Below are 16866 nucleotides of genomic sequence, written 5' to 3' on the forward strand. Positions count from 1 at the left end.
ACATGCCTCTCCCTGCCAGTATAGACAGAGCACAGATCTCCACAGGACAAACCTTCTTTCCTCCCCCAAGTTTCCTTTTTTTTTTTTTTAATCTGCAGTGATGCGCAAAAGCTAAAACTCATAAGTGTAGTAAAGGTGCACTTAAGGGTGTGCCTTTTGTCCATCCTCCAAAGGAGTAGGCTCTTAACCTGACCCCCCAGGACTCAAGGCTCCTGACAGGGGCAAGGCTCAAACATGGTAGACCTAGCCAAAAGGCCTGGCGGGCCCCTCTCCTCATGGTCAGGGGATGAAGGAACCTAATGTCCACACATCTTACCCCCAGACTTCAGGGTAGGCCCACGGACCCACACCCTCCATCCAAGTGAAAAAACACAGACACAAGTGCAAGGTGACAAAAACGTGAGAGAAAAAAAAAGTGAAGCTAAGCCTTGAGGCCTGATCACTAAAAGGTTTAGCCCAAAGAGGCCGAGTGCGGAAGAAAGCATAAGTGCTGTGTCCATGTGTTTAATTCCTACCATGGGGTTCCCATGCTCAAGTGAATCTAAGAGCACCCCTGGGGTGACCAACTCCCAGGGGGCACAGCACTGTGGATTCTCCCCAGGCTATGGCCAGACAAGGTAGACTCATTCAAATCAAGAGGCACTGCCCCCCCCCAGTCTTTCAGCCAGTAATAGCCTTTAGAGCCCCCATCATACCAGCAGGAATACTATACAGCCAGCCAGAATGACGGCAGAGCATCCTTACTGGACACCGATAAGAACAGATACTATTCTTGATCTTAGCCAAAAGGCAGAGAAGTGATAAGGCATGAACATACAAATTTTTATTTGATGTGCAGTGTCTGAGGACTTCCTCCTCGCTGTGTCTTGCTGCTTTTTCTGAGGCCTGGGAAGTCGATTTTAATGAGTTAATTTTCTCATAATTCATACCATAAGCAATAAAGGCATACATTGAGTAAAACCAATGAATTAAAGTATAACTTAAAGTATAACTTAAGGCAAAACTTTTCTTTAGTTTTGGATCGAATGAAGAGAAATTAGAACACCTCTTCTGCTTGAAAGGGGCTGGAATTCCCTGTTAAGTCCATGGCTTCCTTAGGAAGCAGTGGTACATAGGGGGAGGGTTACTAAGTGCCGGTTCACACTGCTGCGTTGCGGGAACCCTGCAAATCCAATGCGGGTTCCCGCATCACATGTCTCCCGGTGGCAGTTCTCACAACACTTTGTGAACAGCTGGGAGCATCAGTTAAAAGTTAATGACACCCCCAAATCAGTTCGCATATCGCAGTGCGATTTGCGAATTCGGACAGGAATTGGATTGCATGGGTGTAAACACCCATGCAATCCTATTCTGCTGCGGACCAAAAAAAGGGTCCTGTGCGAGTTTGGTCTGAATGCGATGCGATTTCAGCCATACTATCTGTATGGCTGAAATCGGATCACACAGAGATCGCATGTGATTTGCACTGCAGTGCGGTGCAAATCACATCAGATCTCAGACATCGCACCAATGTGAACCAGCACATAAAGTGGAGCACTCAGAATCTGGTACAGCAACCAATCAGCTTCTAACTTCAGCTTGTTCAATTAAGCTTTTGACAATAAAACCTGGAAGCTCAGTGGTGTCTATGCAAAGTTGCACCAGATTTTACACTCTCTATTTTTAGTAAATCCCCCCCCATATATACACATACATAGACACAAGGGCTAAAATGATATGCAAATGAGTGTGTAAAAAAAAAAAAACCATAATGGTGAAGTAAGACTAAAACTCAATTTATATTACCATGTTAACATACAGTGGGAAAAAAGCAGCTGTGAAAGTTATATTCATAACAAAGTTGTGACAGCAGCTGAACTCATGGATCAGTGGCAGAAATAAAACTGATTGGCTAATCCATTCAAATCAACATGTTTGCATATAGAGAAAGAACAGCAATTGCAAAAACTATATTCATAATAAAGGTGGTGACAGAAGTAGAGTTGGGCAAACAGTTCGGGCCAAGCAAAAGTTCAGCCCCAACATCGCCTGTTCGCCTATTCAGCTATCACCCAAGTTTGCAGGGCGTCCGGCACCCTGCACAGTGCATTCTAAGCCCTGATTGGGCAAAGCTTTGCCTAATCAGGGCGCAGTGAATAGTGGTTGTTAAGGAGTGGGGCCGGGAAGCCGGCTGTGGCGTCCATAACAGCTGGTGCTAAACTTTTTGGGGGTTGGCAAACAAACCCCCCCCAGGTCCACACTCACCCCTCCACCACCATGACTTCCCCGGCTTCTTCTTCTGGCCAACCCAGTTTTCTTCAGATCCGTCTTTTGCCCTGATTGGCCGGGAGGAGAACCCGGAAACCAATAGCGAATATTGATTTGCTAGTGTTCCAAGTGGGTGGGTTCGGGGCACAGTTCTCTGCACCCCGAGCCCAACCTTTTTCAAGCCAATTAGAGCCTCAGGCTCTAATCATGTGCTTGCAAAAAAAACTCATAGCAAGCTCTGAATCTGGCACCCCAAAAGGGGGCCCCTAGATCCTGCCCCCCCTATGTGGATGAGTATGGGGTACATAGAACCCCTACCCATTCACCAAAAAAAGTGTCAAAAAGTAATAAAAACACAGATATTTATTTTATTTCCTTTATTTAAAAAAAAACAATGTCCCCACATGTAGATCCATCGTCAATCACGACGCCGCTGCCACTACCGCCGACCCGAAAAAAGAAAAAAAAAGTTCCATCGTTAACTAAGGCAAACCACCGAATGCCTGGCTTACCATTTGACAGTTCTTATATAAGTAAGGGGTGGAGCCACCTGGCGACATCACCTGGTGGCACCGCCCCCTTGTGACATCACCGACCAGTGCATGCTGGGTTAGTGAAGCTACAAGGGGCGGTGCCACCAGGTGACTGATTGATGATAGATCTATATCGGGGACATTGTTTTTTAATAAAGGAATTGTCAAAAGGTCTCCTGTTTTTGTTTATTTTTACACTTTTTTGGTGAATGGGTAGGGGTATGTACCACACACTTATTCACAAGGGGGGCGGGATCTGGGGGCCCCCTTGTTAAAGTGAGGTTTAAGATTGCGACAAGCCCCCTGCCCGCAGACTCCCACAAACACCGCCCAGGGTTGTCGGGAAGAGGCCCTTATCCCCATTAACATGAGGACAAGGTGCAGCCCCCACCCCAAATTATCCCCCCATGTTGAGGGCAGGTGGCCTGGTATGGTTCAGAACATGTAATTTCATACATTTTTTTTTCCTTTAGAAATGTCAGTTTTGCTGCAGTAGGTTCTATACATAGTACAGATGCACCACTTTACAGGCAGACTAAGGGGACCCCCAGGCACTATATTGTAAGGAATCGTCATTTTTATTGTTCCACTTTAAGAATCATTATCATTTTTTTTTTAATGTTTGCTTTGATACATGTCCCCCAGGTCAGTACCCGGACCCCCATACCCTTTTTATGGCCAATAACTTGCATATAAGCCTTCAAAATGCACACTTGATTTGCTAGTGTTCCAAGTGGGTGGGTTCGGGGCACAGTTCTCTGCACCCCGAGCCCAACCTTTTTCAAGCCAATTAGAGCCTCAGGCTCTAATCATGTGCTTGCAAAAAAAACTCATAGCAAGCTCTGAATCTGGCACCCCAAAAGGGGGCCCCTAGATCCTGCCCCCCCTATGTGGATGAGTATGGGGTACATAGAACCCCTACCCATTCACCAAAAAAAGTGTCAAAAAGTAATAAAAACACAGATATTTATTTTATTTCCTTTATTTAAAAAAAAACAATGTCCCCACATGTAGATCCATCGTCAATCACGACGCCGCTGCCACCACCGCCGACCCGAAAAAAGAAAAAAAAAGTTCCATCGTTAACTAAGGCAAACCGCCGAATGCCTGGCTTACCATTTGACAGTTCTTATATAAGTAAGGGGTGGAGCCACCTGGCGACATCACCTGGTGGCACCGCCCCCTTGTGACATCACCGACCAGTGCATGCTGGGTTAGTGAAGCTACAAGGGGCGGTGCCACCAGGTGACTGATTGATGATAGATCTATATCGGGGACATTGTTTTTTAATAAAGGAATTGTCAAAAGGTCTCCTGTTTTTGTTTATTTTTACACTTTTTTGGTGAATGGGTAGGGGTATGTACCACACACTTATTCACAAGGGGGGCGGGATCTGGGGGCCCCCTTGTTAAAGTGAGGTTTAAGATTGCGACAAGCCCCCTGCCCGCAGACTCCCACAAACACCGCCCAGGGTTGTCGGGAAGAGGCCCTTATCCCCATTAACATGAGGACAAGGTGCAGCCCCCACCCCAAATTATCCCCCCATGTTGAGGGCAGGTGGCCTGGTATGGTTCAGAACATGTAATTTCATACATTTTTTTTTCCTTTAGAAATGTCAGTTTTGCTGCAGTAGGTTCTATACATAGTACAGATGCACCACTTTACAGGCAGACTAAGGGGACCCCCAGGCACTATATTGTAAGGAATCGTCATTTTTATTGTTTCACTTTAAGAATCATTATCATTTTTTTTTTAATGTTTGCTTTGATACATGTCCCCCAGGTCAGTACCCAGACCCCCATACCCTTTTTATGGCCAATAACTTGCATATAAGCCTTCAAAATGCACACTTGATTTTTCTAGTTTGGATCCCATAGACTTTAATGGGGTTTGCTGTTCCGGTCAAAACTTTTTCTCTGTTCGGGAAAGGGGTGTTCAGCCCATCTCTAGACAGAAGATGAACTTATTGATCCCTATACAGGTTAAAGTGGTTTAATGCAATTCCAAATACAGCTATTTTTACCTATGTCTAATAACAGATACAAACTACTGTCAGGGACCCCTGGAGGGAAGCCCTTGAGCTATTGAGCTTGTTTGAAGTTTCTCTTCACTGGACAAACAAGATTGAAATTCGAAGCTCTGAAATGTCAGTTGCTTGGCTGGCATGCTGATCCTCTGGCTATAATTCCGGTTACTTCACTGCCTACATGCCTGTTCTAGGTCAGTGTTTAGAAAGTATAGAAGCAATGGAATGCCTAACAATCAGCTTCGCCAGAAGAAAGTCGGTAATGTCAGCTTACACATTTATCTCTGTACAGGTTTCCTTTAAACGCTACCATAAGCAAAAAATTTTAACATCTTAGATGAGATCTTCTAATGGCTCGCCAGACCAAAGACACTTTATGAAGATTTGTAATGTAATTAAAATAACAATACTACTACTCCTACTACTACTACTACTACTAATAATATTAATAGAATGATAATATTTATGGTGCTGCAGTTAATGGTAATGCCCAGAAACTACTGCAGATAATAATAATAATAATAATAATAATAATAAATGAATAAAATGATAGGATTATTTTCTGAAATAGCTACTTATTCCTTTTCTATTATGAGTTTCATGCTTTAGATGGAAGAAGTTATGTTTGAAGAACACATAAATTATATCTATGAAAACATTTATTATTATTCCTTGACGTTAGTCAAAAAACTGAAGCAAATCACACACATATAATACAACATATAGGAAGAGCACACAATCTATATTAAACAATCTGTGGCATGTGTATAAAGCAATAGTTTGACTGCTCTTTAAATTTATCTGCTTTTGATAATTCCTGGAACGGCATTTACCCTACAAATAACACTCAGTAATAAATACAACATTGTTTGCTATAGATAAAAGAAAATTCCGCATCCTCCCTAGTACAATACTATTTTCTGCACCTCTAGTGAGGCTCCAAATATAGGTACAGTATATGATCAATATAATATAATATAATATTCCAAATAATGACTAATAGATTTTATAACACAGTAGGAATGCATTCCTTAAGAGCCCTTGCACACTGGGGCGGGGGCGGCGTCGGCGGTAAAACGCCGCTATTAATAGCGGCGTTTTACCGTCGGTATGCGGCCGCTAGCGGGGCGGTTTTACCCCCCGCTAGCGGCCGAGAAAGGGTTAAAAACCACCGCAAAGCGCCTCTGCAGAGGCGCATTGCCGGCGGTATAGCCGCGCCGTCCCATTGATTTCAATGGGCAGGAGCGGTAAAGGAGCGGTATACACACCGCTCCTTCACCGCTCCGAAGATGCTGCTAGCAGGACTTTTATTACCGTCCTGCCAGCGCATCGCTCCAGTGTGCAAGCCCTCGGGGCTTTCACACAGGAATACATGCAGCGGCACTTTCGGGGCGGTTTGCAGGCGCTATTATTAGAGCAATAGCGCCTGCAAACAGCCCCAGTGTGCAAGGGCTCTTAACAATATCTAAATCCACAACATTTTTTTGTTTCATTTTGGATAGAATAGGGGCAGTTTTTTGCCATCTTTGTCTCATTAGGGAGATTTCTCTAAACTTTCTGTTCTGTAGACTTAAAAAGAAGTGAGAGGATATCTTTCCAATGTGAGAGAAATTCTCCTATAGATAGTTGTCACGGAAACAAGTGTCTCTATTGGAAGATTTCCCCTCTATTCCTATTCTTGTGGTGACTCAAAAATTTGGATTCACCCTCACTTTCATTCACACTCACATCCGTGATTAGAGAGAGTGAATCATCCCAATGGGGACACAGACAGCAATAAAAACCTGACAGTGGTCCTAATGGGGACACAGGCAGCATTTAAACCTGATAGTGGTTTCACTGTTCTACCCAAAACTAAAAGAATGTTCTACCTTTAGCTATACTTTAAATGTAAAGATATTCAGTAAACAGAGGAATCTATATTATTCAACAACTTTTAAAATGAGAACATGACTATACTCTACATGAACCATTAAGCATTTATTGCAAGGAGATACCCAAGACTGATGCAGAAATAAACCTTAATTAAGTCTGCCACTATTCAGAACAAGCAACAAAACAAAAAAGAATTATATACAAACTACAGTACTTTTCCGGCAGTGCCCATGTTGGTGGAAGATGTGTTTTTTCCCGGCTTTAGACACTCTTTCCTCTTTAGGTTTCCCTTTGCTGGCAGGAGAGATTGTGAGATAGTGACACTCCCTTACAAAGCCTCAGCCTGTCTTGACCAGCCCTTTAAGGCTGAACTCCAGGATATGTAAATATTGCCTTAATGCCTGAGGCATGTGTAATCTGACATGAATCTTGGTGTGCTTTTCTTGCAAATTGATGGGTATTTCTTTCAACTCTGTGCAGTAATCTAGCATGAAATATTGCCTTTGTATTCCTGTCATAAAGACCAGTCACTGCTTCTCTCTCTCTTTGTGCAGGGTGACTTGGTCTTGTATCAGCCCTCCAGTAGTTTTCTCAACAAGATCAACAGACATTTATTTGCACTTATGGGGGGTTCACACTGGTACCACACAACAGTCGTACCACTTTTGATCTGACTTTGCCCTGCGACTTGAAGTCAGACATGCTGCCCCTTCTGACATCACTGCCCCATCATGCCCTGGATGGTGATGTCATAAGGGGCGGGGCCTCTGGATGACATCATTCGGTGACCCCGCCCCATGCCAATAAAAGTAGTGGCACACCACGCACCATTAGAGCGGCATTAGAGCGGGAGAGAGCATTGAGTCAACAGCGGAAGAAGAACAGAGGGAGAGGAAAGCGGGGAAGACCGGGCAAAAGAGCGATAAGATAGTGGAGAAGACCCAGCAGAGGCAGAAGAAAGTGGACAAAGGGAAAAGAACCAGAGAGGGCTACGAGACATCAGCGGAGGAGGCAGAAGAGCCGGAGAGGGGAGAGATCGGAAGAGACGACAGAGCTGCCATAATAAATGACTTTAACCACTTGGAGTCCGCGCTATAGCCAAATGACGGCCACAACGCGGACCTGAATTTCCGGGAGGCCGTCATATGACAGCCTCCCCTTTGCACGCTCCCAGTGCATGCCCTGCAGGGCACGTGCGGCACACACTGTGATCACCGAGTCACTGAGACTTGGGTGATCACAGATCCGAGTAAGGGGCCGATCCCGGCCCCTTACCACGTGATCAGCTGTCAGCCAATGACAGCTGATCACATGATGTAAACAAAAGCTCAGTAATTATTTTTTTTTTTTTTACGCTGACAGCATGAGGAGAAAAAAAAGCCGATCACCGGCTTATGTGCAAGGGACATCGGTCCCGAAGAGGAAGAGGCAATTCTGCCTCATCTGTGCCCACCAGTACCCACTGCCATTGCCACCTGCCAGTGCCCACAGTGCCCACCAGTGCCACCTATCAGTGCCCATGAGTACCACCTATCAATGACCACCAGTGGTGCCAATCAGTGCCACCTAGCAGTGCTGCCTATCAGTGTAACCAACCAGTGCCCATCAGTGCCCATTATTGCTACCCATCAGTGCCCATTACTGCCACCCATCAGTGCCCATCACTGCCACCCATCAGTGCCCATCCGTGCCGCCTCATCAGCGTACATCAATGAAGGAGAAAAATTACCTGTTTGCAAAATTTTATAACAAAATATAAAAAAATAATTTTTTTTTAAAATTCAGTCATTTTTAAAAATTTTTAACAAATAATATAAAAACCGCAGAGGTGATCAAATACCACCAAAAGAAAGCTCTATTTGTGGGAAAAAAACTATAAAAATTTCATTTGGGTACAGTGTTGTATGACCGCGCAATTGTCATTCAAAGTACATCAGCGCTGAAAGCTGAAAATTGGTCTGGACAGGAGGGGGGTTTAAGTGCCTAGTAAGCAAGTGGTTAAAAACATGTGTAATGTGTTTTATTTTTGACTTTTTTTAGGTGAATGGGTAGGGGTACAACGTACCCCATACTCATTCACATAGGGTGGGGGTCAGGATCTGGTGGCCCCCTTGTTAAAGGTGGCTTCCAGATCCCGATAAGCTGCCTGCCTGCAGACCCTGGCAACCAACGGCCAGAGTTGTCGGGAAGAGGCCCTTTTTCTCATCAACATGGGGACAAGGTGCTTTGGCCCCCCTGCCCCCAAAGCACCCACCCCCCCATGTTGAGGGCATGCGGCCTGGTATGGTTCAGGAGGGGGGCGCTCACTCGTCCCCACCCCCTTTCCTGACCTTTGGGGCTGTGTGCTCGGATAAGGGTCTGGTTTGGATTTTGGGGGGCCCCATGCCATTTTTTTCGGTGTGGGGGTTCCCCTTAAAATCCATACCAGACCGAAGGGCCTGGTATGCTCTTGGAGGGGGAACCCATGCCGTTTTTTTTTTTTAATTTGGCGTTGAGTTCCCCTTCAAGATCATCAGAGCACAAGTCATGTGCCAAAGTCGGATCAATTAAGACGGCGATCCGACTTTTACCAGACTTCAGTGATATTCAGTAGGCTGAAGTAGGATCAAAGTTGGACCAAAGTAGTGCAGGGAGCATTTTCAAAGTTGGACCGACTTGTGCCAGACCAGTTAAGACGGCCCTCATAGGGAAACATTGATTTTCACACGTCATGCGACATGAGCTCCCAATGTCGGAGCGTTTGTCGTACCAGTGTGAACCCGGCCTTATCGAACAGATGTAATAAAATACTTTCAATGGTATTATTTAACAGACCAAGAAAGAGCAACTAGGTTAATTGCCGGGTTTTACATACAGTACACTTACTGTACTTGATTGTAATTAATCACATAATTATTTAATAGGTTTATCATATCCAATTTGAAAATGTATGTAACAATATACATTTTTTTTCAAATATTTTTATTGAAGATTCTTTCAATTTACAAAAGTCAAAATAAAAATAATGACAGAAAAGAAAATAACAAAGTAAAACAAAATAATGGTATAACCAGATAAGACACCAAAAAAAGATATATTTACAGGGCTTATCCACTTTTCATGATTCGGTTTGCTAAATTGAGGTTATATTTCATAGTATCTAACATCCTGTAGTTTAATTACAGTAACATATTTGCAAAATAGGTAACTATTACCAATACTCAATCTATAGCGGAAGCATGTATGAGCAATTAGCATTTCAACTAGTGTTATATTCAGTTACTCTATAGAGAAAATCTGCTATAGAATTTAGAAAAAAACAAAAATAAAGATAAAAAAACAACAAGAAAAGAGAACAGAGATGAAATAAGTTAAAGAAAATCCTTTATATTTCTAAAAATATAAAGTAACTGTTACCCGTCGATAATATCGTGGTTCATGTTGGAGAAAATTTCTGCAGACACTTGATAAATGAAGATGTTGATATTAGGTATTGCTTGGTTGGATTCTTAGTTTGCCTAGAGAATTATTTAGATTTGCTTTAATGTACCATTCAGTATAAAGAAATGGTGACATCAGTTGGGATATTTCCAAGTTTGACAATGATTATACCATGAATCTTTGCCATCGGTTAAAGAAGCTACTCTCTGCTAGGCGGGAGGCCACTATTTTTGAAAGTATCTTTATGTCCACGTTTATAAGTGAGATGAGCCTACAAAAACTTGCCAAAATAGGGTCTTTACCCGTTTTTGCTATTCGTTTTATATATGCTTGAAGCCCTGTAGGTAAATATGATCCTCCCACTCATATTGTGTAAGTTTTTGGAAGGGTGTTGGATATATAGTCTTGTGTTATTATTTTAAAATTCGGAGAAGCATCCATCTGGACTGGGCGATTTCTAGATTTTTAATTGTATATTGGACTTCCTCAATAGTAATAGGTGCTTTTACATTTTCTAATTGTGCAGATGTCAATTTGGGTAAGCTACATTGATCCAGTAGTGAAGGGTTCTTCCGAATATAGATCTTTATAGAAGCTTGTTACTAAATTAAGCACTTCACTTGGGGTGTTGACTATGGTTCCTTTAGGATCTTTTAAAGCCAATACAGTGTATATGAGTAGGTTGGAAAGGGCTTTTACTGAGTCTAGCTTCCTGATTTATTGCCATACCTCCACCCCCCACTCACACCGCAGTGCCCTGCACCCTGAGCCCACCCTTTTTTTAAGCCATTTAGAGCCTCAGGCTCTAATCGTGCTGAAAAAAAAAGAAAAAAAAAAACACATTCAAATCCTTGTGCCCGGTGCCTAGCTCTGCTGATTTCTATCATTCAGTCACGTGTAAGCAAAAATTTAGTTTTTTTATTTTCCTTGCATGTTCCCTTCAGAACTAGAGCAACTGCACTTACGGTGCACTTGTGGGCGCACTTGCAGTGCACAGACTATTTACCTTTAGTAAATCAACCCCATAGGCTATTTTCTTGCCTGTGATAAAGGTTTTAGCTGTTTCGCAATATAAATTAAGCTTTAGTGTGTGGCCACTATTAGTTTGTTTGAATTCAGCCCAAGTGTTTTTTTATGTGACACTGGAACACTGGAAATCGTAATTTTTTGCTAGAAAAGAGGGAAACCTCCACAATCTTACATTTTCTTGTGGTTGTATGTCTGTTACAGTTAAGCTTATTGGACTATAGTCTGATATTAATATGGCATACATATTTGTTTCTTTGGCAAGTGGCACTGAGGATATTGAGCAGAAAAAATAATCTATCCTTGAAAAGAAATTATGGAGAGATGAATAAAAAGTGTACTCTCTATCCAAGGGATGTCTTAAGCCTCGTACACACGGTACGATTGTTGGCAGGGGATTGTCTATTGACAGACTGTTGTCCTAAAATCTTACCATTAGTATGCTCCTTTTAACAATTGTTTCCAACTTTTGGCCAACAAATGTTGGATGACAGGCTAGTAAATTTTCGGCAGTCAACGGTTTTATGTCAGATTTTCGTATAGTCAGTACACAAATCCATCACACACAAGTCGAAAGTACAAACACGCATGCTCAGAATCAATGTACACCAAACATGAAATTAGCAGAAGGGACCCAAAGGGTGGTGCCCAAAAGCTGAAATTCCTCCTAGTACGTCACTACGTTTGTGTTTGTGGCACGACAATTGTGTACCGTTAGTATGCAAGACAAGATCCTGGCACACGCCCTTTTGACAAAAATCAGACGATTGGTTGGCCAACAATCGTACTTTAGGCGCCAAATGTACATCATTTTAAGAAGTGATATGGTTTGATGTAAGGAAGTAATGGTGCTGGAGGAGTAATTAATATTACCGGGTCCGGGGGTACGTCTGAGCGATCTATCTTCTTACGGATTCATGATTGCATTAAAGTCCCCTCCTACTATGTGGATGTCTTCGGGAGCTCTCAGAACCCAAATAGTAAGGTCCTGAAAGAATGCTATCCTGGGTGTATTTGGTGCATAAATATTAGTAATGACCATAGTACATGTACCAAGTTTTAAGTTAATAGTTAATTTACGTCCAGATTGGTCATTATCTACTGCAGTAATTCTATTTGATAGATTTTGATAGAGTAAAATTATCACTTTGGCTTTACATCCCACTGCAGGGGAACCTATTGCCTCCCCTACCTAAGGCTTGCACATGTGTTTGATATCATCATCTACTAGGTGTGTCTCCTGAAGTAAAGCTATGTCTGCATGTAGTCTTTTAAGATGTTGTGGAACTTTCTTTTTGAACAAGATCTCAAACCCTTCACATTCCATTACACTATTTTCATATTTGTTCTTTATCTTTATAAAGTATAATAAGTAGGGGTTTCACTTTTTTTCCAAATATGTAACCAGTGCAACTAATTATAGCAAAGCTCATTGTCCTAGTGTAAGTGTTAAGAGTATAACATAATCCCATGGCATAGTATAAGGGAACTTCCATCAATAAACCACTGATATTGATCAACAATAAATAAAACAAACAGTTAACCAGTAGTGACTCTTTTTTCTTCGTGGCTCTGTCTCCTCTAAATCCTAGCGGCTGACAAGCCCTACAACCAGTGACAGCTGGTGTTTTTTTTGGGTGGGACGGCACCCAGCCCCCCTGGGTCGGTCAGTCAGTAGTCAGGGCCCCGAACTTACCTCATCTTATGGGCAGCGCTCTGGGTGGCAGGCGTCGGCGGCTTATCTCCGGGCTGCGGACGACTGCTTCCTAGCTTCCCTGCATCTCCTCCCTCCTCCTCTTGGTGGCCAATCCAATTGGATCTCCTTTCGGCTAATCGGGTGACAGGTCTCAGGATCCACTTCCTGATTGGCCAGGAGGAGAATCATTGTTAGAATAGCGAATATTCATTCGCTATTGTCACACAACTGCTCTGCGCCCGAAGTCCACCCTTTTTTTGAAGCCTATTAGAGCCTCTGGCTCCAATCAATTGCTTCAAAGAAAAAAAAACCCCAATAGGAATCCATGTGTTCAGCACCCTGCATGTACAGTGCCTTGCAAAAGTATTCACCCCCTTGGCTTTTGACCTATTTTGTTACATTACAGCCTTTGGTTCAATTTTTTTTAATCTGAATTATATGTGATGGATCAGAACACAATAGTCTAAGTTGGTGAAGTAAAATTAGAAAAATATATACATAAAACTATTTTTCAGAAATAACAAACTGATAATTGGCATGTGCGTATGTATTCACCCCCTTTGTTATGAAGCCCACAAAAAGCCCTGGTGCAACCAATTACCTTCATAAGTCACATGATTAGTGAAATGATGTCCACCTGTGTGCAATCTAAGTGTCACATGATCTGTTTATTACATATACACACCTTTTTGAAAGGCCCCAGAGGCTGCAACACCTAAGCAAGAGGCACCACTAACCAAACACTGCCACGAAGACCAAGGAACTCTCCAAACAAGTAAGGGACAATGTTGTTGAGAAGTACAAGTCAGGGTTAGGTTATAAAAAAAATCCAAATCTTTGATGATCCCTAGGAGCACCATCAAATCTATCATAACCAAATGGAAAGAACATGGCACAACAGCAAATCTGCCAAGAGATGGCCTCACACCAAAACTCACGGACTGGGCAATTAATTCACGGAGGGCATTAATCAGAGAGGCAGCACAGAGACCTAAGGTAACCCTGGAGGAGCTGCAGAGTTCCACAGCAGAGACTGGAGTATCTGTACATAGGACAACAATAAGCCGTACGCTCCATAGAGTTGGGCATTAGTGGGCAGAAGAAACCAATTACTTTCAGCAAAAAACAAAAATGTCAAGTTTTGAGTTTGCGAAAAGGCATGTGGGAGACTCCCAAAATGTTTGGAGGAAGGTGCTCTGGTCTGATGAGACTAAAATTGAACTTTTTGGCAATCAAAGAAAACACTATGTCTGGCGCAAACCCAACGCATCATATCACCCAGAGAACACCATCCCCACGATGAAACATGGTGGTGGCAGCATCATGCTGCGGAGATGTTTTTCAGCAGTCGGGACTGGGAAACTGGTCAGAGTTGAGGGAAAGATGGATGGTGCTAAATACAGGGATATTCTTGCGCAAAACCCGTACCACTCTGTGTGTGATTTGAGGCTAGGACGCAGGTTCACCTTCCAGCAGGACAATGACCCCAAACACACTGCTAAAGCAACACAGTGGTTTAAGGGGAAACATGTAAATGTGTTGGAATGGCCTAGTCAAAGCCCAGACCTCAATCCAATAGAAAAATCTGTGGTCAGACTTAAAGATTGCTGTTCACAAGCGCAAGCATCCAACTTGAAGGAGCTGGAGCAGTTTTGCTATGAGGAACGGGCAAAAATCCCAGTGGTAAGAGGTGGCAAGCTCATAGAGACTTATCCAAATTGACTTGGAGCTGTGATAGCTGCAAAAGGTGGCTCTACAAAGTTTTTACTTTAGGGGGTTGAATAGTTATGCACATTGAATGTTTCTGTTATTTTGAACTATTTGGTGTTTGCTCCACAATAAAAAAAACATCTTCAAAGTTGTGGGCATGTTCTGTAAATTAAATGATGCAAATCCTCAAACAATCCATGTTAATTCAAGGTTGTGAGGCAACAAAACACGAAAATGCCAAGGGGGTGAATACTTTTGCAAAGCACGGTAGATCAGGGGGCCGGATGCATGGATGGGGGCGGTGCCTGTGTGCTCCCTATGGACGGGTTGCCACTGCTTACAACACAAATAGATATATATGAACTCTGGGATCTAAAACCCTTTGTATATATTTAAAATATTGTATTGTTATTATTATATGGGATTTATATAGCCAACAGTTTGCGCAGGGCTTTACAACATGAGGGCAGACAGTACAGTTACAATACAAATCATTACAGGAGGGATCAGAGGGTCCTGCTCGTTAGAGCTTACATTGTATTGTATAAACTTAACCATTTAACACCCATTTTCTGAAAACAAAACAAATTTTATGCTGTAATAAATCTACATAAAGCAGAAAAACAGGTAATAAGACAAACAAAAATGCCTCATTACTACCTCTGGTCCACCCATAGGCAGAGAAAAGGCAAAGAAAAAAGGAAACATCCTTTAGACAAAGGATGATTGGATAAACGTATTCTGGAATTCTGGAATTGCCCATATGCCCTACTGCTCTAAGACGTTTAGTAGGAGATTTTCTAGGGCTATGTTGGGGTTTAGGTGAAGGTCTTAGCTTAGGTTTTGAGTTATTCCTTTTCTCAGAAGGAGACTTTCCAGGGTTTTGAGGATGTCAATGAATCCAGAAATTTATCAGCATCTTCAGGGGATTTAAAGGAAAGATTTTCCCCATCAGGAGACTGGGCATATAGAATAGCTGGATATGCAAGGGTAAACTTTACCTTTTTATGGTGTAGGTGAAAACAAACTGAGATGAAAGCTTTGCGTTGGCGTGTGACTTCAGCAGAGTAGTCCACAAAGACCAACAGATTATGGCCATCTATTGATAGGTTGTGTGTTTTCACACGAAGCTGAAAAATTGACATTTTGTCAGATAATTGAAATAGCTGACTATTACAGGTCTAGGAGATGAACGACCTTCAGATTGTGCTCCGGCTCGATGAGCCCTTTCTGCTACATAGAGCGAATCCATACCCAGCCTCTGTAATGCGTGTGGAGCAGATATCCATTAGAGTATTAGGCTTATATGACTTATAGTTATTATGCCTAGAGCAATTTTCTAGGTCTTCTACTTTTTCCAAACGTGATTGTTGTTGATGGCTGTGCTGTGCTATAATTAGAGTAGCCTGCTCCAGCTCATACTCAAGTGCTGACACTCTTTCCTTTGCTAATTTAAGCCCGTTAGAATGATTCTGTATTTCCTGATTGTTCTGCTCCATCCCCCAAGAAATGGCTTTATCCACTGTTTCAGTGATTTTAGGGGTTAAGAGGCTGACGATCGCCTCTGCTATTTTAGCATGCGAGCTGTCCTAATCAAGGTCTGACCCAGTAGGAGATGGAGACCGCTGCCTGTTATTGCCTGTATCAATGTCTGCACCTATGGCCGGGAAAAGCGGTCATCTTGGAGCTCCTGTCGGTTTCACCCTGTTTCTGGAGCCATCGGGGAAGCGTTTGAGAGTGGGTCCTGTTCCAGGCTGTAAAGTGCTCCATGAAGAGGAGAATCTCAATGGGAAGGGGGCTGTGTGAGAGCCGGGTTGCCCAGTGGTTTCTAACATTGATTTCAGGCATGGTTCAGCGGAGCTGCAGCAGAATCACTGCCTGTCCATGTGGCACTGGAACCAAAAGTCTACAATATACATTTTGAGATCTACTATTTTGTGGCATGTAAGTTTATACACGTGAGAGTTCCAACATTATTGACATTTGAGTGGTCAGTAATGGGGACGGTGGGTGTGCTATACAGCCACTAGGGATGAGCCCGATGCTCGAACATCGGGTGTTCGCCTGTTCGCCGAATAGCAAACAATTTGGGGTGTTTGCGGAAAACAAGCCGTGGAACACCCTTTAAAAGTCTATGGGACAAATCAAAAGTGCTAATTTTAACTACTTGAGCCCCGGACCATTATGCTGCCTAAGGACCAGAGGTCTTTTTCCAATTTGGCACTGCGTCGCTTTAACTGCTAATTGCGCGGTCATGCAATGCTGTACCCAAACAAAATTTGCGTCCTTTTCTTCCCACAAATAGAGCTTTCTTTTGATGATATTTGATCACC

At 42.8% G+C, this 16866-nt stretch overlaps 1 protein-coding gene and 1 pseudogene across 1 annotated transcript in view; both read right to left on the minus strand.

Annotated features, from left to right (window-relative positions):
• The window catches only part of LOC141110061 (NADP-dependent alcohol dehydrogenase), a 49673-nt gene extending 42624 nt beyond the window's left edge, over positions 1-7049 (minus strand). The window contains exon 1 of the mRNA XM_073601295.1: positions 6896-7049. Coding sequence (XP_073457396.1) covers positions 6896-6913 — 18 coding nt within the window. The 5' untranslated portion in view covers positions 6914-7049. The remainder of the gene's footprint in view (positions 1-6895) is intronic.
• LOC141124424 (U2 spliceosomal RNA) lies at positions 702-802 on the minus strand (annotated as a pseudogene).
• Positions 7050-16866: the final 9817 nt, after the last annotated feature.

The sequence above is a fragment of the Aquarana catesbeiana genome, linkage group LG01 (genome assembly GCF_042186555.1).
Source record: "Aquarana catesbeiana isolate 2022-GZ linkage group LG01, ASM4218655v1, whole genome shotgun sequence".
In the NCBI taxonomy this organism is placed as follows: Eukaryota; Metazoa; Chordata; class Amphibia; order Anura; family Ranidae; genus Aquarana; species Aquarana catesbeiana.